Source organism: Nothobranchius furzeri, chromosome 2 (assembly GCF_043380555.1).
Source record: "Nothobranchius furzeri strain GRZ-AD chromosome 2, NfurGRZ-RIMD1, whole genome shotgun sequence".
NCBI lineage: Eukaryota > Metazoa > Chordata > Actinopteri > Cyprinodontiformes > Nothobranchiidae > Nothobranchius > Nothobranchius furzeri.
This window is the reverse complement of record NC_091742.1, coordinates 6,382,328-6,404,323: the sequence shown is the minus strand read 5'-3', so window position 1 is coordinate 6,404,323 and position 21,996 is coordinate 6,382,328. Positions and strand designations below refer to the sequence as shown.

The following is a 21,996-nucleotide window of genomic DNA, read 5'->3' as shown; positions in this document are numbered from 1 at the left end:
AGAGGAAGGATGTGGTGAAAGTTGTACATCAGCTATGAAGGATGATTTTTTATGAATTTTTGATTATGCAACATGACTGTCACAAGTGTGGACTGCATACAAGTTTGCTGTAATATCTGAGGATTTCTACAGTAAATCTGTCTGAAATGTGGCACACAGGTACAGTGGGTGTCCCAGAATCATAATGTGGTGAAACTTGTACATCAGCTATGAAGGATGATTTTTTATGAATTTTTGAATATGCAACCAGACTGTCACGAGTGTGGACTGAATACAAGTTTTCTTTAAAATCTGAAGATTTCTACAGTAAATCTGTCTGAAATGTGGCACACAGGTACAGTGGGTGTTCCAGAGTAAGGATGTGGTGAAAGTTGTACATCAGCTATGAAGGATGATTTTTTATGAATTTTTGATTATGCAACATGACTGTCACAAGTGTGGACTGCATACAAGTTTGCTGTAATATCTGAGGATTTCTACAGTAAATCTGTCTGAAATGTGGCACACAGGTACAGTGGGTGTCCCAGAATCATAATGTGGTGAAACTTGTACATCAGCTATGAAGGATGATTTTTTATGAATTTTTGAATATGCAACCAGACTGTCACGAGTTGGGCAGTTCCCTGTTCAAAATGCCGTACCGCAAAGACCGTTGTAAACGCGCAATGAAATTTTCGCGGCGGATAAGATGCGGCTGGCTTGACCGCGGCTCACAATTGTCGGCTCACTTGACCGCGGTAGACTCCCGGGTGAGAGTCATACGCTCTAACCAGTCAGCCAAAGGTACAAACCCTTGGCCAAGTAGCCAGGGCGCATTATCTATCGGGACACTGTGACAGGACACACACTGCCACACCTGATTATGAAACTTTGGCTGAATAGTGCTTGTTCCTGTCTCCAATGTGGCGACGCATCCAGGAACCTGTCTGAGGAGAAGCCCAGAATCTGACATCCTCCAGCTCAGAATGCGCCGATATGATTACGCACAAGCGTGACGCGTCAACCCGGTTCACAGTAAGACCGGGTTGGACCTGTTCAGGTTTACGCAGACAATCTTTACATTTAGAATTGGCATACAGATGTAAAATTAATGCAGTAAAATATAAAGCTTTTTATTTAAACATCCATTCATTATTTTACAAGCACAGAGAGCGCATCAGATGGATGGAAGAGCCGCATGCGGCTCCAGAGCCGCCGACCCCTTTGCTAGCCTACTTTATTGTCCCCAGCAATTTTTAAACCCCACTCAAGTGTATGGTTATTGTCCCCAGCAATTCTGAAAGCAAACTGACGCCCTTGGGTCCATGGTAAGAAACTGGCAAGTTATGTCGTGTGTGGGTGAAGTGATACGAGGCGGTGGTGAGAGTTGATCATGTTTGATGTAAGGATCCTCAGGCATCGGCTCAGGCTCATTCAGAACTATACCCTCATGTTCCATGAAGTCCTGTTGAGTGAATGAAAAGCCTCAAACCAAAAGACTAGTTGCAGAAGCGGCTCACACACAACACTTGTTTCATAGGGATGATAACAGGAATCGGGAGTGATGTACCTTTGTGAATGTATCACAGTGAGTAAGATGGTACTTGTATCCATACACTTCCAGGTCTATACCAAGGTTGAAGTCTTTCCAGTGGTAATAGTCTCCACGGTCATTCTTTGGCACCCGATGGTGTTTGAGCCGCTTCCCCTGTGATATCCCAGAGTTCATCACTGCGGACTCCCAGATGCACATGCTGTCATCCTCGAGATAGTAATAAATGACCATAGGGCGTATACGGTGATCCTCGTCAGGTGAATTCCAGGCATCCTCCAAGAAGTATGCAAAGAAACAAAGTACCTAGAATACAAGCAGATGGTTGTCAACGGCCATTTACATTTTATGGATAAATGATCATATCGGATTTTCTAGGTTCAACCTTCTTGTCGAATTTCACATAAGCTGGGATGAAGTCTTCGTATACTGTCTTGTCATCAAAGTGATATGTAAGGTCTGGTTTCTCAAAGGACAGCTCACTGATCTCCTGTAGGGACAGCTGCTCTGATACTAGAGGCTCCTGACCAATGCCAGCAGATGGGCGACGAGGCAAAGCAAAGCCGTTCTTATAGATCAGAGTCTGGGGTAGGTGGAAGGAGCCACTTTCTGATAACCTTTGAGTTTTTTTATAACTGAGTTCTCGAGACATGAAAGTAAATTTCACTATAGTCGGTCTCTATCTGACAACGCTGTTGCATCTTTTGAATCAACTGTTCCGTCTTTACTGTCCTCAGCATCTCAGAGGAACATAGCAGAGGGCAATATTTTCATTTCTAGCCCCTCATAAATTGATGTCTTAGTTCATAATGTTACTTCCTCTTTTCGTGTGGCATTAGATGATGTTGCCCCTTTAAAAAGGAAGGTAATTAGGGACAGGAAGTCGGCTCCCTGGTGTAATTCTCATTTACGAGCTTTAAAACAAAACTCTAGGAGATTGGCGAGAACATGGCGCTCTACGCACCATGAGGAGGCCTACCTATCCTGGAAAAATAGTCTTGTGCTTTATAAAAATAAGCTTCGACAAACTAGAAATGCTTATTTCTCAGCGTTAATTGAGGGGAATAAGAATAATCCTAAATTTCTTTTCAGTACAGTTGCTAAACTTACACAGAATCATAGCTCTGAGCCATCTATTCCCTTAGCCCTCAGCAGTAATGACTTTATGGGATTTTTCACAAGTAAAATTAATTCTATTAGAAAAAAAAATCTTTAGCATCCTCCCTAATGCGATTTCTTCCTCCTCAGTAAGTGAGGCAGCATTAGGGCTGGGCGATATGGCAAAAATAGAATATCACGATTTTTCCAATATTTTATCACGATTTCGATTTTATCACGATTTTTTATCCATGAATAGCATAACTTCAATTGCGTATTAAAGAAGAGAAACATTGAATAAATAAACATTTATTCATATTAGGGATAATCAACACAGTGCTAACACACTTATATTTTAAACTCACACCAGAGATGATAAAAGCCCTGAGAGAAACAATTACAAAAATCAGTTTTTCTCGGTTTTCAAGTAACTTAACATAAATTAAAATCGTAAACATATTTAAAGTGCAAACATGTCAATTGCAAACGTATTGTGCAAACATTAACTTGTTCAAAATACTATGTAGCTCCCAATTGCTCATGTAGTGGATAGTTAAGCTCAAATACAGCTCTGATGTGCGGCTGGACCAGAGATCGCTTGTGGTAGAAAAAACTGCGCATTCTGAATATTTTCTGCAACAAGTCTCTAAATAAAGTAAAAATTTCCAGTGCAGAGTGGAGACAACCCATAGAAGCACTGATTTGATCTCATTTCAGAGAAAAATAGAACAGGTTAGATGCACCTAATAAATAAAATTACTAACAAACTCAGGAATCTTTCTTTGCTTCACTGTTCTGGTGCTGAAAATATCACTAATGCGGATCAAAGGAGATACACAGATGAATGCACCTCTTATTATTTGGAAACTACATTTACTGCAGCTGGCAGAGGCAGAGATTGTTTCTATTGATACACGGAGTTTACAGAATCATTTTAAATTGTAATAAGGGAAGACTGCAGGAGGGAGCGGTAAAATACAGGGGTCCCCAGCAAAAACAAGAAACTACGAGTCTGATGAAACCCGCTGGTTTTCCATCAGGCAGTCACGGAGCAGCTCCAGTGACCCAGTGACCGAGCTCAGTCCGGTACCGACACCGGCTCGGCAGAAGGTGGACGAGCCGAGGCGGCGTCGTGCTCTGCTTAAGAAGCGGTGTTATTTTCCTGCTTTAGAAGAAGCGTCCAACGTGTTTTTACGCTTTCTCCGAGACATGTCACGTCGCTAAGTGATTAGCGCCGCGCGCTAAGGAAACCCTGCGTTCCTCTTCGGAACGAAAACCTCGTTGTCGCTCAGCCGCGGCGAAGCCATGTTTGTTCACACACAAGTGAAAACAAGCGGGGCACTAATATATTACTATGACTCACTCTGATTGGTTAAGGGTCAAACAAAGGCGTGTCATTCGCCTGAGGTAAGTTCCATTTTCATTCAGAGGCAGAAATTCAACAGCAGAGCTGTGAATCGTGATAAAACGGTCTCTCAAAAATGACAGACCGTCAGATGTGTAGATCGTAAAACGGTCTAAAATCGTCATATCGCCCAGCCCTAGGCAGCATCAGAGGCAACTGTAGAACCTCATCTGTGTTGAACTGTTTTGGTCCAGTTGAGCTTTCAGATTTATCAAAAATATTAGCTTCATCTAAACCTTCCACTTGCATTTTGGATCCACTCCCAACCAAATTATTTAAAGAGGCATTTCCTTTGGTTACTGCCCGCATTCTAGATATAATCAATCCATCCTTAGTAAATGGATATGTACCACAGGATTTTAAGGTTGTTGTAATCAAACCTTCACTTAAGAAGCCTTCTCTGGATCCAGATGACCCAATGAATTATTAGACCAATATCTAACCTTCCATTTTTATCCAAAGTCCTGGAGAAAATAGTGGCCATCCAAGTATGTGAGCATTTAAACACTAATGCTCTGTTTGAGGAATTTCAGTCTGGTTTTAGAGAGTATCACAGTACTGAAACTGCATTAGTGAGAGTTACAAATGATATTCTCATGGCCTCAGATAAGAATCTTGTGTCTGTTCTAGTCTTGTTAGATCTCAGTGCTGCCTTTGACACAGTTGATCACAATGTTCTTTTAGAAAGACTTGAACACGTTGTAGGGATCAAAGGAACAGCGCTAGGCTGGTTTAAATCCTACCTGTCTGACAGATTTCATTTTGTAAATGTACATGACAAATCTTCTTCATACTCCAGGGTTACTTGTGGAGTACCAAAAGGTTCAGTGCTTGGACCAATTCTTTTTACTATATATATGCTTCCAATTGGTAAATTCATTCGACAGCATGGGATAAACTTTCACTGTTATGCTGACGATACTCAGTTATATCTGTCTCTGCCGGTACTCTGTCGGTACTCTGATTAACCTAATCGGTTAGGTAGATTACAGGCTTGGATGACTCTAAACTTTTTGCTTTTAAATCAAGACAAGACGGAAGTTCTCATCTTTGGACAAGAAATCCAGAATAGGAAATTGCTTAGTCAATCACCTGACCTGAATGGCATTACATTAATCTCCGAGAACAAAGTAAGGAACCTTGGTGATATTTTTGATCAGGACATGTCATTCAAATCCCAGGTTAATCAGGTTTGTAGGATTTCCTTTTTCCACCTTCGGAATATTGCTAAGATTAGAAGCATCCTTTCCAGGAGTGATGCTGAAAAACTAGTTCATGCATCAAGACTGGATTACTGTAATTCATCACTCTCAGGAAGTCCACAGAATGTAGTTAAAAGTCTTCAGCTTGTCCAAAATGCTGCAGCTAGAGTTCTGATGAGAATTAAAAAGAGAGATCATATCTCTCCTGTCTTAGCTTCCCTACATTGGCTACCTGTTAAATTCAGAATAGATTTTAAGATCCTTCTTCTCACATATAAAGCTCTTAATAATCAAGCTCCATCATACATCAGTGATCTGATTGTTCCATACGTTCCTAACCGAGCACTTCGCTCCCAGACTGCAGGTTTTCTGGTGGTTCCCAGAATATCTAAAATTAGGGTGGGAGGCAGATCTTTTCGTAATCAGGCACCTGTCCTGTGGAACCAGCTCCCAGCCTTAGTCCGTGAGGCAGACATCTTGTCTACTTTTAAGACTAGGCTTAAAACATTTTTATTTGATAGGGCTTATGGTTAAAATCTGATGTTAGCCTAAATCTGGACAAGTGGGGGAGTACAGGGAGGTGGAGTGTACAGTCGGTAAAGACGGCTCTCCCTTGCCCTGCCTCCAACATGCCTCCATCTAAATAGGACAGATTATCCAGAGTTATCTCTGTAGTTATGCTGCTATAGGCTTAGACTGCTGGAGGATACACTGACCACTTTTCACACTCTACTACTTTCTTCTACAATCTGCCTTTAACTGTATTATTTCCTGCTACTTCAGCTATTAGCTTTATTTTTTCTCTAAGTGTTTTTCTCCCCAGAAGATGCGACAATGATGTTCTGCTGAGCTGTGGTGGCCTCATGGAGGGGGCCATCGTCTAGCACACTGCTGCTAACCACTTAAACATTCTCCCTCTCCTGATAACAACTTTTTGTTTCCTTGACGTTGGATGTGCTACTACTAGTTTATCTGTTTAATTATAGATCCACTAGGATAAATACAAAAAAGTTTATTTCTCGCCAAATAGAATATTTACTAAGCAATCACTGTGTAACCATGGACACATTGCTTTGTGTGTGTGTGTGTGTGTGTGTGTGCGTGTGTGTGTGTGTGTGTGTGTGTGTGTGTGTGTGTGTGTGTGTGTGCCTGCTCTGTCTTCTCGATCCCCAGTGAGTCGTGGAGGATGGCTGCTTATACTGAGCCAGGATTCTCTGGAGGTTTCTTCCTGTTAAAAGGGAGTTTTCCTCTCCACTGTCGCTATATGCTTGCTTAGTATGAGGATTGCTGTAAAGTCACTGACACCAGTCAGTGACTTGATGCAATTTGCTGTGTTCCTTATATAGGAAACTTTTTTTTTCTGATTGGCTTAATGAACTGACCAGAATTGGAATGTTTATTATGCGAAGTGCCTTGAGACGACTCTTGTCGTGATTTGGCGCTATATAAATAAAATTGAACTGAATTGAATTGAAGGGGGACTTCTGTCGAAACAAATACTTTACTGTGGACTAAAATCACACCAGAAATTATGAAGTCATGTACACGAGACTTCACAATGTAGCATGACGCTTGTAGATGCAATATGACACTGGTGTATTTCCATGTAATTTTCTGTAACAAGTTAGATGATCCCTCATCTGGTTAGTTTGAGTGATCCAGCACCAAAAGGTGTTCTAGGTTTTGATTTATCCAATCACTGGCAGCTGTGAATAATAACTAAACTCTGTGTTCTTTAAAGAGTCACAGGCTCACAACAAGTTCCAGTTCCTCTGCTGCGAACGCCAAAATGTGGCTTTTTATTTTGAAAAGAATTTGCAGGAAGTGTTTCTGCTACGTAACTTTGTAACTGTGGCATGCATATTATTATGCATCTGGCTCCACCAGAGGGCGCAATTGACATGCAAAATAACTGATAGTTTTACGTTTTAGTGCTATTTGATGAATTTGAAATCAAAATAATCCAAATATAGTAATATTAAACATTTTATTAATTATATAAGGTTTTAGATACATCAATAACATATCAAAGACAATTTTGCTTTTTAAATTATCGTCAAAGTTTGTGTTTTTGTAGGCCTACATGATTTTACCTTCATTGTAACCTAATTAATGAACGATACGAGGTGGTTTACAAGCAATTTCCAACATTGTAAAAATGAACATTTATCAAGGTAGGAGGTTTGTGACAAATCAAAGACTTCTTTGAGCGTATTATGGGGAACTTTTTCTTCTGAGGGTATATTTGAATTTTTTTTGTAGATTTGCAGTCCAATTTAGCTGTACGGCATTTATAACGATGCAATATAAAAACAGAAAATATTAAGTAAAGCCTTTTTCAGTCTTAAAGATAAAAAGATTAATAGAATAATTATTTTGGTTATTTGGCTCGGCAGGTGAGATAAATAAATAAATAAATAAATAAATAAATAAATAAATAAATAAATGGTCAGTTAGAGGCTGTGGGGGAGGGGGACTCCAGGAGGAGCGCTGCTGCTGCTGCTGCTCCTGCAGGTGGGCTGCTTCGCCTCCTCCTCCAAACGCAGTTGGAAATGCTCTCGGCGCGCCGCTCCAAGGCTCCCAGACCAGCTCGGTGCCAGAAGCTGCGCGGTGGGAGGATGAGGGGAGGCTAGAAAGATGGAATCTCCTGAACCCTGAACCTCGGCACTGGACTTTCTAATGATTCGGAGACGATTAAAAACTTCGAGGCTTCAATGATGTTATTCTCAGATGGGAACATCTCTGCCGTCAGTTTTGCGCTCCTGCTGGGAATAACGTGTCTGATCAGCGATCTCAAGGGCTCTGCAGACTTTTCAGGTTGGGGCATTTATTCTGTTTTTAAAAGTTGTGTTTTTTTTCTTCCTCAGTTTATTTATAAATAAAAACTAGACGCGATCTCATGGTTAGTTACACGTGCGCCTCCTTTACTACCTGCTTTTAAATCCAAACAAAAAAGAAAGATGCTGATAAATCAACCTTTTGTTTTGTTTACACTGGAAACTCAGTTGTGTCGCATCAAGTCCTCCTGTGAGGACGACCCGTGCCTCTGGCGTGCTGCAGCATGTTTGCCTCGTAAACCAACCAGGGCACAGCATAAACACGCGGAAAAGACCCTTTGTGCATATCTTTTAGCCCATGCACGTAGGCACAGTTTCTTAAGATTTACGCACACATACACTTGGGGCTTTTTCATTCTTAAATTAAATTGTTTTCCATCTTGCAGCTGAGATGGATTGTTATGATCAAATCCTGCAGACGTGCAGCTGAAATGAGTCCAAAATGCATCCCACGTGTTCACATATATCAGCGCCTGGAAGCTGCGGTAACAGGTTAATAGGCAGATATTATTACTGTTGCATTATAAGGTGCTGAGCCCAAAGGCGAGCCTGCAGGTTTGTTTACAGTGCTGTAAAACAGGAAGGGAACTTTGTGTCGATGTTAATTGGCCTCTAATGGGTCTAATGGCAGAATAACAGTGAAAAGAGCTGAATAGCAGCTGTATGTAACATGCATGTGCCCTTGATGCTGCGGTTTTGGCCCAAACTAGATGTAAGGTGGTAAGATTAGAGCAGAGGGTGGAAATAGATTTCTTGTGTAATGATGAAACACTTTGTTAAATTATCTGTTGCACAGATTAGGCACATTGGCTTCCTAAAGAGATGCTGAGCAAAGCTCCCTTAACAATGGAATAAGACAGAAGCTGCTGAAATAGCAGACATTCCTGACCAGCTGGCGTTTCCCAGGAGACTCTTTGATTGACAGGAGGTGCCAGGGACAGAGATCTGTCAGTCCAACCTCATGTCACAACATAAACAAGACACAGCAGCTGTTGGCTGTGCAGGTGAAAAAGCATGTTTAAGTTTGATACATATTTGTATTTTGTTCTTGGCTCCAAATGGTCAAAAAACAAACAAAAAAAAATCAAGAAAAACATTGGAGAACAAAGCCTGATGTTGTTCTGTTGTAACTTCTCCCTTTAGGCCAAACTCACAAATGTCTTGACTTTTAAAATTTCAGTGAAAACAGAAGGGGCAGAATGAGGGCAAAACACTGTGGCCATGTATTAAGTCAAAAGTTATGCTATTCCATATGTGCTGAAAAATATGTACTTTATGGACACTGACTCCCTGTTTTGGACACCAAGTTTGATACATATTTGTATTTTGTTCTTGACTCCAAATGGTCAAAAAACAAACAAAAAAAAATCAAGAAAAACATTGACTCGCATTGACCCTTGCAGCTTTTATAACAGCACATGAAAAATGAACTGTGTCTGCCCTTGTTTTTGTCTAACATCCGAATGTCTCAGTAGAAATGAGCATTTTTATGTTTGTTACATCAGATTTGAAAACTTAATTTTGGCTTCATGTTTCATTTTCATTAGTTTTATGCCTAATTAAAGCTGCTTTAGCAACGCTAACATGTTACAGATCACTCCCTCTTCTGCTCTGGTTCTGCCGTAAATGGACACCCACATTGCCAGAGGAAACGAGATAGGGCAAAACACCTGCAGTTGTTTTCTAGGTCCAATCATCAATGGTGTTTTTCTTTTTTGGACTCTGGTAGTTTGTCCTAAAGTTGAAGTGGTAGCAGTCAGATGTTTCTGTGTTTATTGAGCCATGAACCTCTCACTCCAGTGGTGTTTTGTTGCTAAATACGTGAGAGCGTTATGAGTGGAGGACCCAGGGAAGTGCGAGAGTGGGGCGGTTTGGCGAGACCGACAACCGGATGGTCCAATGCGAGAGAACCACTTTATTAACTTTTTTTTAATCTCGACAGAGTAGGGCTACTCAATTAATCGAATTTTAATCCCAATTATGATCTGAGTTTTGAATGATTATAAAAACAAAACAAGCCGATTATTTGCTCCTCCCACTTGCAAATGAAGCGCTCCTCCCACAGTGTCGCCAACTTAGCGACTTTGACTTTGACCCTATTTCTAACAGCTTTTCAGACCCCCTTTTTGACTTCTTAAATCTCAAAAGTACCTAGCGAAAACCTCAGAAACATCTCTGGTAACCCTTAGCTGCTTTCTGGATAACTGTCGTTGACATTTCCTGCAGGTTAGCTAAACACTCTGCCTGCGGTCCGGACCGTTCTTCAGGACATTAGGAAAGGGAATGATGTAGTGATGTGTCTGTCGCTAAAGAAACGGCTCTCAGAGCCAGCTCCCTGTTGGAGTAACCAGAGTGAGTGACACACACACCGTACCTGCGGCTGTGGGCTCCTGAGCCGCAAAAAACGGCTAAATGTGCGTGTGCGGCGCACTAAACACACATGCAGCTTGCCCCCGATTGCTGTGAAACCGGGGTGGGGGGTGCAGCTGTGGTTGGGACAATTATTACATTAACTGATGGACCTGTAAATAAATAGTTTATAAATAATGTAGAAATACATAGAATAAGTTCCTTACGCTGATTAATAATAACTAATCTCTCTGAGGACACGGTGCTAGTGCACTCTCCTACAGCACCTTGACATGACTAAATACATATTATGCAACATTTTGTGAACATCAATTTATTTGCATTTATTTGTTATAAATGCCACTGTATAATTCTTGCTGTCAGTATTTGCAAGATATTGGTATTTGGGTCTGTACTGGTTAGACTTAAATGAGTTAAACCAAGGTCTATAGCCCTTGGGTCACAGACTATGAGCTATAAGTATATTGGTCTTTTTATACTGGTAATCAGGAGTTATTTTAGTGATCATCTTCTTTCTTATTTTTTTGTCCTGATTGTTCCCTGAGCAATTTTATGACAGAATAAAAACAAATAAAATCAACATAAATTGAAAAATTGTCTTAAATAATCGAGATCTCAATTTCAGTCACAATAATCGTGATTATTATTTCCGCCATAATCGAGCAGCCCTACGACAGGGTATTCATAGCTAGCGCTGCACAATCTTCACAAATATATCGTTATTACGATATCAGCATGCACAATATGCATATCATAAAGAACAGATAAATATCATAATGAATGGTCAGCTCAAATGTTTGCTACACAAAATTCATTCTGTCAATCAAACGAAAGCATGATGTTTTTTAACAAATCAAATAGAGCTCTTCACCCATTTGGCCAATTGGGTGGGTTCTCATCGGTTAGATGCCCGCCTCCGAGGCGGACGGCACTTAATTTTGATGGTTAGCAACCACTTGAGTTAGCTTTGTTCTGCTCTTTCTGCTGATTCTGCTTTTCCCGGGATCCACTGATTGCCTTTTCTTGCTTATTTTCTTTTCCCTTTCCTCACTTTTTTTTTTTGCTTTTCTCATTTTTATGATTTTTTTTGACATTTTTTAATTTCTTTATTTTTGATGATTTTTGTTCCTGAGTAAAGTTTTTATTTATCGCAAGTAATATCATCCTCGCAATATTAATCACTGTTATGGCATATCGCAAGTTTTCCAAATATTGTGCAGCCCTATTCATAGCTATACCATGTTGGATAGTCGTTAAGCGGCATGAAAAAATGTTTTAAACTAACTTGTTTTCCAGTTTTGCCGTTGTAGTTTTGAACTTTGCAACTCTGACACTTGCAAACATAAATCTTTGTCTACAATCTTCTTAAAAAGCGAACGCTGTTAAATAATCATGATTAGGATTTCTCCCTCAAATAGCCTTAAGCTAGCAGCTAAAAAAGAAAAAAACTGCAGAAGTTAGCGGGTGATTTATTATAGCTTCTGCTGCACGACACAGCTGTCTCCAGACATGATTAGAATTGCAGCATAATGGCATCAACTAATTATTCTATTTTAAAAATTATATTTGTGGAATTTAAATAACTAAACAGTTAACGACCTCCTGGTTACGCGTTCCTACTGGCCAAAACGTCACATGATCACTACGTGTTTTATTCTTTTTTCCTTTAGTGACAAACACACATAGCAGGTTTTCAACAAGTGAAGGTGAAGCAAAGTGATGAATGAGCTGTTGAAAAATGACCAAACAATAACAGGAAGGTGCTTTTTATTGCAGCATTTTTTTTTAAAGATTGAGTCATTTGACATGCAAACAAACGAACCTTGTTTTAGAACCGCTGCTTTGTCACTTTGACCCGAACAGACAAACCGCAGCGTCGCTGAAAGGTTACAGTGAGGCCGCCTTCGTTCCGTTTCTCCGTCATAAAACCCCACAGGCAAAAAGCCCTTTTTAATCCCAGTCAGTGGGATGAGAGGCTGTTGAGAGGCCAAGGGGTCAACTGAGGTCAGGCCTTAGTAACTGCGAGTGTGTGGTTTGGGGGAGTTATCATCCATCTTTCGCTTTGTTCCCTGCTGTCGACCCTCATCCCACGTTTATCACGGACGGAAAAGGGAGAGGAAAAGTCAACACTGGTCATGAATTTCATTTGGTTGAAAAGAGGAGGATTAGGTTTGAGGAGTGATCCACCTGACATTACAAATCTAACCCCCTTTAACAATGCAGTTTAATTTAGACTTTGGTTAATTTCATCAGTTTATTTCAGAGGTATATTTATTGCTTTCTGAGTTACCAGAAAAAGTGATGCTTCCTCTACTGATGATGTGTCTCTGAGTCGTCACAGATTGAGACGGCGTGAGGATGATGAGCAGTTAATCCCTGTTTGTGGAGGAGAAGCTATCTGCATTGTCAAGAGATGGGTGGAGTGTAGTCAAGTAACAGGCAGTGGAGAAAAACTCCACGTCATGATGCCAAGTCCTGCTGTTCATGTACAAAACAATAACAAAAATCTTCCGTTTCCATCAGTGACCATGTTTTTACTCCTAAAATGTTTGGACTGGAAGGGAAGCGGCAGGGCCTTAATTTCCATTCAGGGTATTAATACTCATTGTAGGCATTTAGAATATGTCTTGTATCCTTCTCTCTTTTTTGGCAAATTCTGAATACATTTTGGATAAAATGCAAAAAATCGAGACATGTTTGAACACTTGGTAGTTTAAATGCAACACAAAAATCTGCACAACGATATGTATAATCGGGGTGGGAATTTAACACGTTAATTACGACTGAATTATTAGAAAAAAATAACACATTAAACTTTTACCTCTATGAGCCCGAGCGCCCCTTTACTGGGGGCCGGAACGTGTTAGCTTCACAATTTTAGCTTCACAATCTACACTCCAAATATATCAATGCTAATATAAACACATCCCAACAAATCCCACAATGGGTTCCTTTATCATGAGACCAAAGTAATCAAAGAGACCTTGTGGCTGCAGAAATATACTCATTAAAGTGTGAGTACGTCATCTGTGGTTCACTAAAATTATATTTGATTTAAAAAAAATGCTTGGCAGCTAATTGCTTTGAACGATTAAAATGCAACTAATCAAGATTAATTAATTACAAAGCCTCTAATTAATTAGGCTAATTTTTTCATCGAGTCCCACCCCTGATGCGCAAGTTAGTCCCCAACTTACTTATACAAAGGTCTATGGGTCAGTAGCATGTCAGGGTTTGTTACGTTTCTTTTCCAGAATTTTTCAGCTTAGTACATTTAATTTTTGTTCTTTTTTCATAATTTCCTCATGATCTTTAAACATATTTTGTTAGAGAACTGTATCCAGCCAGCCGTTGCATCCAACAGGACAAAAGGCCAACGCCATGAAGAGGTAATAAATCTTGCTTTTTGCGATGAGGCTGAAACACCACAGAGCTTCCGTCATGGTTGATGCTTCTCCAAAGCCAAGCTGTCTGAAGCAGAAGCCACACAGAAGCATCAGATCCTGGATTAGACTCCTCCTAAACCCCTACTTTGACTACACCCTTCCACCTATAACCGAGCACCACTTATGCCCCTTAAATCTTTATCCGCTTTAATTTCTGAGTAGATCTGGGTAGTATACCGACACCCCCTACCCTCGTCCTTTAGCCCCTTCCCCTCCCCCTTCTCTCACACATTAGCTCACAGTTGTCCCATCCCACCACTAACTCCATCTCCACCTCCCCGCCTTTTCTGCCTCTACTCCTCCCCAGAGCTTGCCCGATCACTGTTTCTGTGTCTGCGTGTGCGCCAGGTGAGCTCTGTCTAAACAAATCCTGCCTCCCACTTGTTTTGTCTACTTCGGGCAGGCTGGGCGGATGGCGTGGGTCTGGCATCAGGCTGCTTTTCTCTCATATCTGAAAAAGAGGCGCTTCTCCTTAAAGAATGGTTTCTTTGAACAATGTTCCTGGAGGGGAAACACACACAGGGGAAAAACTCCCAACAAGTCTGTCTCGAACTAAAGTCCCTTTCAGATTTTATCTTTTAAATCCAAATGAAATACTCAGACATGTTGCAGAAAGAAACAGCGGGATTTATTGCATTTCATGCACTTTAAATGCTGTTTGGAATCCTATTATGGGATTCTAATCATTTCAAATCTTTCTTAGTGTTTGTTTGCATAACGCCTTGGCCAGTAGAGTCATACATAAATGACCTCTGTGCGTGGATCAGTTGGTACAGTGAAGAATTCAATAAAAACATTTGATTGTGGAATAAAGTGAAAGACTTAGAAGGATTATGCAGAACCATTTCTAATGTAAACCATTTATTATGTTGACATTTGACATTTAAAAATTAAATTCATCCCACATTTTCATCAGCATTTCACTGTATTTTGTAATATTACAGTTTGACTTGTGTCCCACACAATTGAATTAATGCTGAAGTTATTGATGTTTGTTCATCAGTAACAGTGGAAAACTCATTTTCATTGGTAACTAAATACCTAAACAGTAGGTAGGTATTCATTTTTGTTACCCTGAAAGCAGGAATGCTCCGATCCGATCCTGTGAACGAACATTTGGCCCGATCACATGATTCTTAAACAATCGGTGTGAAAAGGGGGATTTAGCCTTATAAATCAAGCATAAATATTGGAATAACAATAGCTTGGTTTTGATTTGAACAAGTTCTTCAAGATTAATATTCACCGTTACGACCACAACACCGTAACATCACACACAATTTACAGCAGGCGGGAAACTCAGACTTGGACATTAAACTGTTACTCCCGGACCACCGGTGCGTTTTTTTGGCAGCCTACACAAATCCCTCATCTGGAATAGAATCATGACAAAAAAACTAGTGATGCACCGATATGAAATTTTTGGGCCGATACAGATATCCGATATTAAGATCACAGTTACGGCCGATAACCGATATTTGCCGAAACCGATATACTGACATTAAACACTTCTAAAATCAGCTGATTTTGTATAGAATGAAAATTATTAAAGCTGAATTTACATTATTATGTACACACAACACACACATTTATGGTTCTGAGATGATTACAATCACTGTTTGCGTGACTAAACAATTACACATCAACCCTCGCCCTCTAAAACAGGCAAACAAATGGAGACGAGATGGAAAAAAATATCGGTTGTTAATATCGGCCTGGTTTTATTTATGGAACCAATACCGATATGTTAAAAAATGACTAACATCGGCTGATACCGATATTGATGCCAATATATTGTCCATCCCTACAAAAAACGATGAATGCGAGGGTCTTTTGCACCTCTGTGGCCATCCAGTGCGACCGGCTCTGTGACAGCTCATTGAGCACTCTCAAAAGCAAAGTGAACAACAAAAGTTTTCAAGCACTGCTTGAAAACCTACGACTCCCGTCTGCAATCGACCAATAAAAACACACTCAGAGAGTGACGTGAACAGAGAGTTCAGTATGAGAGTAGTATTAGCATCATTAGCAACAGTGGAAGCTACACACAAACATGTGGACCACTCCTTTTTGGAGTTTGGTTCGGAGTCTAATAGAAGTGTTAATGGTGGTGCTTTTTTCTCTTTTTATCGTTGTTGCCTGGGGTATCTGTCGGCCTTTAGTGACGTATGCTTTTCAACAAAGTCACTCGTGACATTAGCGCGTTGTTGTGTCGTTTGGTTTGGCTGACTGAAATCTTGGACTGAGCAGTGTAGCTTCTCTCTAGAGTCCAGAGTGACACAAAGCAGTCTTGAGCAACAACCAAAAATTGCCTCGCGTGGTCCAGGCATTAGCTAGCAAGCTAACGCAGAGCTAACGGGTTGCCTCAGTAGAGTGAAAATGTTCAGTTTGGAAGGAAACTTAAAGCCAAGCTTGTACATGTTCTCCTTTTTTCATCTTATTTTCATGCATTGTCGAAGGATCATCTTCTTCTTACTCCTCCTCCTCTTCCACCACAGAAAGGCTTGGAGTCCGTATTGATTGATAAAAGTGATAACTTAGATGATTTTGTAAAAATATCAGTACTAAAATGTGGTTAAATACATTTCCCCTAAAACTGTGTTTAATTTGTCATTTGTTATTGATGGCAAGCTATAAAAAATGGTACACTTCTGCCAGACCAGGGGTAGGCATCCCTGGTCCTAGGGAGCCTCAGTCCTGCTTGTTTTCCAACTATCTTTGTTGTTCCTGCTTTTGATTACCTGGATCAGGTGTGTTCAGCCAAGTAGAAGCTGCAAGTTCATGCATGGCTGGAAAACATGCAGGACGGCAGCTCTGGTGGACCAGGGTTGCCTACCCCTGTGCTGGACCCTACAAAACATGTAAATGTTAAATTGCCTGAATTTGATGAAGTGCCTTCTAAAGTCCTAGAACACTCCAAGGCGCTTCACAACACGATCAGTCATTCTCCCGTTCACACACACATTCACACACTGATGGTGATGAGCTACGATGTATCCACAGCTGCCCTGGGGCGCACTGACAGAGGCGAGGCTGCAGAGCGCTGGTGCCACCGGTCCCTCCGACCACCACCAGCAGGCAAGGTGGGTTAAGTGTCTTGCCCAAAGACACAATGACAGTGACAGACTGATCTGGGCTTGAACCTGCAACCTTCAGATAATGGGGCAGGCACTTAACTCCCGTGCCACCGTTGCCCCATAACACAGTAATAAGCTGTTCATATAACATAATAGGGTAGTATTTAAAATGCAAACCTTGCAGAGAAGTGATGTGGTGATGATAAGATACTAAAATGCCTTTGCAGTCAGTTCAGGGATATAATGTGTGCCTTTGCAGGGCACAGTCTGTGGGGTGTGTGCATGTAATTTAAGGTGGAAGTCTGGCCTGGCACAACATGACCGTGATGAAAGATGTGTAGGGTCCTCCCACGGGATACAACAAGCTCATGAACAAACACACATAAAGCAGAGACTGACATCATGCTGGGGAACAACAAAGTACTGCTTGTGATGAAAGATGAGTGTTTACAACAGGAAGCACACTCGTTTTGAGTTTGGCACGAGGGAATCTAATTCTAATTAACACTCATCATGTTACAATAAACAGAGATGCTGTGACGTGAGTGTCAATGAGATTCAGAGGTGAAGTGTTGATGCAAGGGGCATTTGTATGAGTTTTTTTTTGCCATTAGATGATCACAATTTTATGAAAAAAGCAAATTACAAACAGCATTTTTGATAGCAAAAGCTGATTAATCCCATTTTCAAGTTCAAGCAGAGACCCAGGGTTACCCTAACCCTATCCCTTTTCAACCAGAGATGCCAAATTTATCCTGTTTGATTTTCCTTTTTAACTGGAATTACACTTTCTTAATTTATTGTATACATTTGTATTATTTTATAATTATATACTTTTCATTATTTTCTGACTATTGTTTCTTATTCAGCTTCAAAGACTTAAAATGTACTGTGAATCTTTCAGGCATAGAAGCAAGAAGGGTAATGCAGGGTAAGGCTGGACTACTGACATAGACAACTAGATCTGCAAGAAGCATTGCCTTCTTTCCTAAAGCTGAGGCCACACTACGTTTTCAGTGTCTGCTTCTTGTCACGCTGAGGACTCTACAGAGGTAGCACCAAGCTCACAGTGAGCCAAACTTCACAACGATGTCTCACTCTAGCAGGATGCACTATTGCCATGAGCATACTCGCTGCAGTAGCTCAACAGGCTGAGCAGGTTGTCCAGTAATCGGAAGGCTGCAGGTTCGATTCCGGCTCTGGACAGATAATTCTGCTGTTGTGTCCTTGGGCAAGACACTTAACCCACCTTGCCTGCTGGTGCAGGCTATACAAGTGCGAGTCATTTGAAAAGCATACATCACTAAAAGCCAACAGATAGACAAGACAACAACGATGGAAATGCACACAGACCTGCAAGTCAACGCCATGTTAACCGTGCATTGTCACAGCTCTGTTCAGGACAAGATATTTGTTTAGGATGGCCAGAAAATGCACAGTGTGACTCGGGCATTTGTTCTGAAATATTGCTGCAAAGACAAGCCTCTCTTTAGGCTGCCTTTGGCGATTTGTATTCTACGTTAAGCCACCATGACCCATAAAATGGCATTTTCACATCTGGCCTGTCCCAGTCCGGTCTTGGTTGGGTTGGCCTTCCCCTGCGTGGCCATGTTTTGTTCACATCATGTCCGTGGTCCATGCAGCCTTCTCAGGAACATGAATGACTCTGAGCCTGTGGGCGGGTCCAGACTGATGACTGATTTCTACCTGCCAATCAGAGGCTGCCTTTAGTAGGTAGGCATGAACCTCAGCTGGACAGTCGGTCCATAGCGGTTGTGTTGGGTCAGCTGAGCACAAAGCTGACTGCCGGGAAGCAGGTCGGAAAAAAACAGCCGACTGAACACGAATACCCAGATGTGAACATAATAACCTACCAGGGCTAGACCAGGCTGACACAGATGTGAATGCGCTACATGATGTGTGCTTTTGTTGATAAGGCTGGCATCAAACAACCAAAGGAGCAACTCTATGGGTTTGACATGAATCACTATGCAGAAAATGTGTTGACTTATTCTAAACCCTAGCTGATCACCGTATTACACCCTCTAAAGCCAGCTTACCCTGTCACATGTCAGCTTTTCTGACACTTAATATTTTTTTTGGCATCTCCGAGTTTATGATAGTCCTGCCCCCTCTTGTCAAAGAGACCAATATGAACACAGAATAATCTCCCAGTTTACAGCTAGCTGCCTGTATTGTTCAAAAACAGTAAAGTCAGATTCAATTATTTCAAATTCTGCCATTGATAACACTGTTAGTACAAAGAAAATACATGATCACATGGCCAAAAGTGTCTTGATACCTCTCTAAATAATTTAATTCTAGTGTTCCAATAAAGGCACAGATGTTTGGCTGACCTGTAAAGAGGACTGACCTCAACCAAACACCTTTGGGGGGAAATTAGGGCAAATGAAGACTCCGAGCCATTGTCATTACCAAACCGGATGGAAAAAAGTTGTTTAGCTGCAGAGGGTGGACGATTCCACGTTGAACCATACACTTTTAGAATGGGATGCCACTGAAATGCAAGTGGGTGCAAAGGTAGTCATCCCAATACCTTTGGCTACATAATGCATTAACTCTACTCATAACTGTAGTCATTTCAATGTGTTTGTGCACCACGTTGCAAGAGTCCCAAGTTGTGCAACTTTAGGTATTCCCATGGTTACCAGTTACCATGCCAACAACACAATACACTTGTCTTTGTGCTTATGTTAGCTGCTGAAATGAAAACTCTATAATTTGAGTAGGTGTCTCACCATTTCAAATACTGTCTGTCTCAAGGTTGATTTTGGGGCAAAACTTAAAAAATAAACCCCGTCTGTGTCCTAAATTACAAGCCTCTGCTGAGAAGGAGTTTTAACCATCAACATGGGTGCACTGGCTTCTAAACCACAGCTTATTATCAGCAGAAACCATTCACACTGCCTGTCCTTAATGGGGTAATCATTATTTTGCACAGATTGCTTTAAAATACATGAAACAACAAACATCGTCCAGTCAGATGTTTGAGCGAGATCGTTCTTTAGTAATGACTGTTATTTGAAGTGAGAATCTAATTCCTCGTATATTTACCTGCTATGAGGTATATACTCACAATATAGGTGGATGTTTGCACTTGCCCGCTCGAAGAAGACGCTCAAAGACTCCAAAGAAAACACAAGGAAAAATGTGAAGAAGACTTTCAGTTGGCTCTGTCTGCACTTAGAAACTAGCTTCGCATCTCGAGTGTTTAGCCAACAAATAAGAGATTAGTTCAGAATGTGGTTTCCTTTGTCAAACTGAGCAGATTTTATTAAAAAAACGGTTGAGCCTCAGCCTGTTGGCAGTGGTTTTCCCACTTATGTGTTGGCTGTTGAATTAAAGCCCAGACAGACCTCATGACAAGCACACACGCACATGCAAAAACTGGTGCATACCTTTTTTCGCCTACTTGGAGAATGTCAGCCATGCTTTGATGCCCCTCCTCCCCCATCCCCTCTTTTCCATCATTCGCTCAGTTTCCTGGGAACTGATTTATGTTTGGATTTGGAGTCAACATGTTCCCTGTCATCCGTCTTCCTTTATCGTATATTTTTACTCTAGTTCAATCCTTCAATCCACTCTCTTCCTAAATTTCTTTTGATGTAGAAGAGTTTAAAAGAAGAACCTTGTTGTTTTTATGGTCTGATTAAAGCCCTTGAGCCAAACATTTAGAGGTGGGGAGAATGGTCAGTCAGAACAAGGGGCCATTGTGTTGCTCCTGAACCGCGTAGTGTTAGAGCTCAGTAAAGGAACCTGCACCCCAGCGCAAAGCAAATCTGTAGAAAACTGGTCTACACAGGTGAAAGGGAGTAAGAAGATAATTGTAGATCTTCTGTCTGTTGTGTACCTGAAGGTCATGCTTAATAAACAACAAATAAAAATACATACATGTTCTTGAATCAGTTTAAGGTTTACTCTGTCTCAGCAAAGAGGAACGTAGAGAAGTACCTTCCATCCTTCACAATATGAGTCTGAAACATACACACCCATTCACAAAATGCCTGAATCTTCCATAATTTATTATTATTATTATTATTATTATTATTATTATTATTATTATTATTATTATTATTATTATTATTATTAATAAAAACTTGTTCTGTCTCATACACAAAGATTGTGAGTATTCTGCGCTTGTAGTTTTTGATTCTCTATCTTTTCTTTGTTATTCCTGGAATAGGCTGCTTTTTAACCCCAGACTACACTGTGCGTTTTATTTTTTTTTGGGTTGTTGCACACGATTGCTCATTGCACACTGAGGACTCCAGAAACACCGTACGTTCCAAGATTTCAGTGAGCCAAACTGCACGCCGTCTCCATCTAGCTCAGTGGTGCTCACATCCAGCATGTTTTAGTTTTAACTCTGCTTCAACACACCTGACTTCAATCAGCAGGTGATCTAGATGCTTCTGAATAGAATAGAATAAACTTTATTGATCCCACAGTGGGGAAATTCACTTGTTACAGCAGCACAAACACCTAAGAGAATAATTTGAAGAAACATAATAACAAAGGTACATGTATGTGTATACACATAGGCAGCAAGCTAGTATCGTAACATTTGACCTCCAAAAATCACAAATAAAAAATGAAAAACTTGTGTACCAGAACTATGCAGCATACTGTAAGTGACACAGAAATACTATGTAAATCCGATATTGCACAAGTATTGAACACGTACTGAGTATTGCATTGATGTTATTGTGTACCAAGATAATGCCAGTACCAGTTAACTTTGTGGGCGTCGGAATGAACCCCTGCTCCATGAGACCAAACAACCCAGCTCTAAAGCTGATCTTCTTCCACGTATGTCACACGTCACATGACCAGGAAGCAGAAAATCCATGTGTTAGGAGATCGTTTTGGGCCGCTGCTGCAAAAAAAAAGTGAGGCGCGAACCGGAAAAGGCTTCAGCCAATCGCAATTTGACAACGGATTATGAAAGAACGGATAAAGCTCAAAGTGCGTGGATTCTTAGAGGTGAGTCTGCTTTGTTTTGGTTGTTT

The 21,996-nt window shown here is 40.8% G+C and overlaps 2 protein-coding genes across 2 annotated transcripts in view; one reads left to right on the top strand and one right to left on the bottom strand.

Moving 5' to 3' along the window:
• Positions 1 to 1,006: 1,006 nt before the first annotated feature.
• Positions 1,007 to 2,210, bottom strand: LOC129165263 (EF-hand domain-containing protein 1-like). The gene is made up of 2 exons (XM_054747979.2): positions 1,550 to 2,210; positions 1,007 to 1,444 (listed from the first exon to the last, which is right to left on the bottom strand). Exons 1-2 carry the CDS (start codon positions 1,763 to 1,765, stop codon positions 1,259 to 1,261), a joined length of 402 nt encoding a protein of 133 aa, XP_054603954.2. The 5' UTR covers positions 1,766 to 2,210; the 3' UTR covers positions 1,007 to 1,258.
• A 5,523-nt stretch (positions 2,211 to 7,733) lies between these two features.
• The window catches only part of LOC107377641 (protein eva-1 homolog A), a 97,790-nt gene continuing 83,527 nt past the window's right edge, over positions 7,734 to 21,996 (top strand). The window contains exon 1 of the mRNA XM_015947391.3: positions 7,734 to 8,053. Within this exon, the coding sequence (XP_015802877.3) occupies positions 7,951 to 8,053 (103 nt within the window). The 5' untranslated portion in view covers positions 7,734 to 7,950. The remainder of the gene's footprint in view (positions 8,054 to 21,996) is intronic.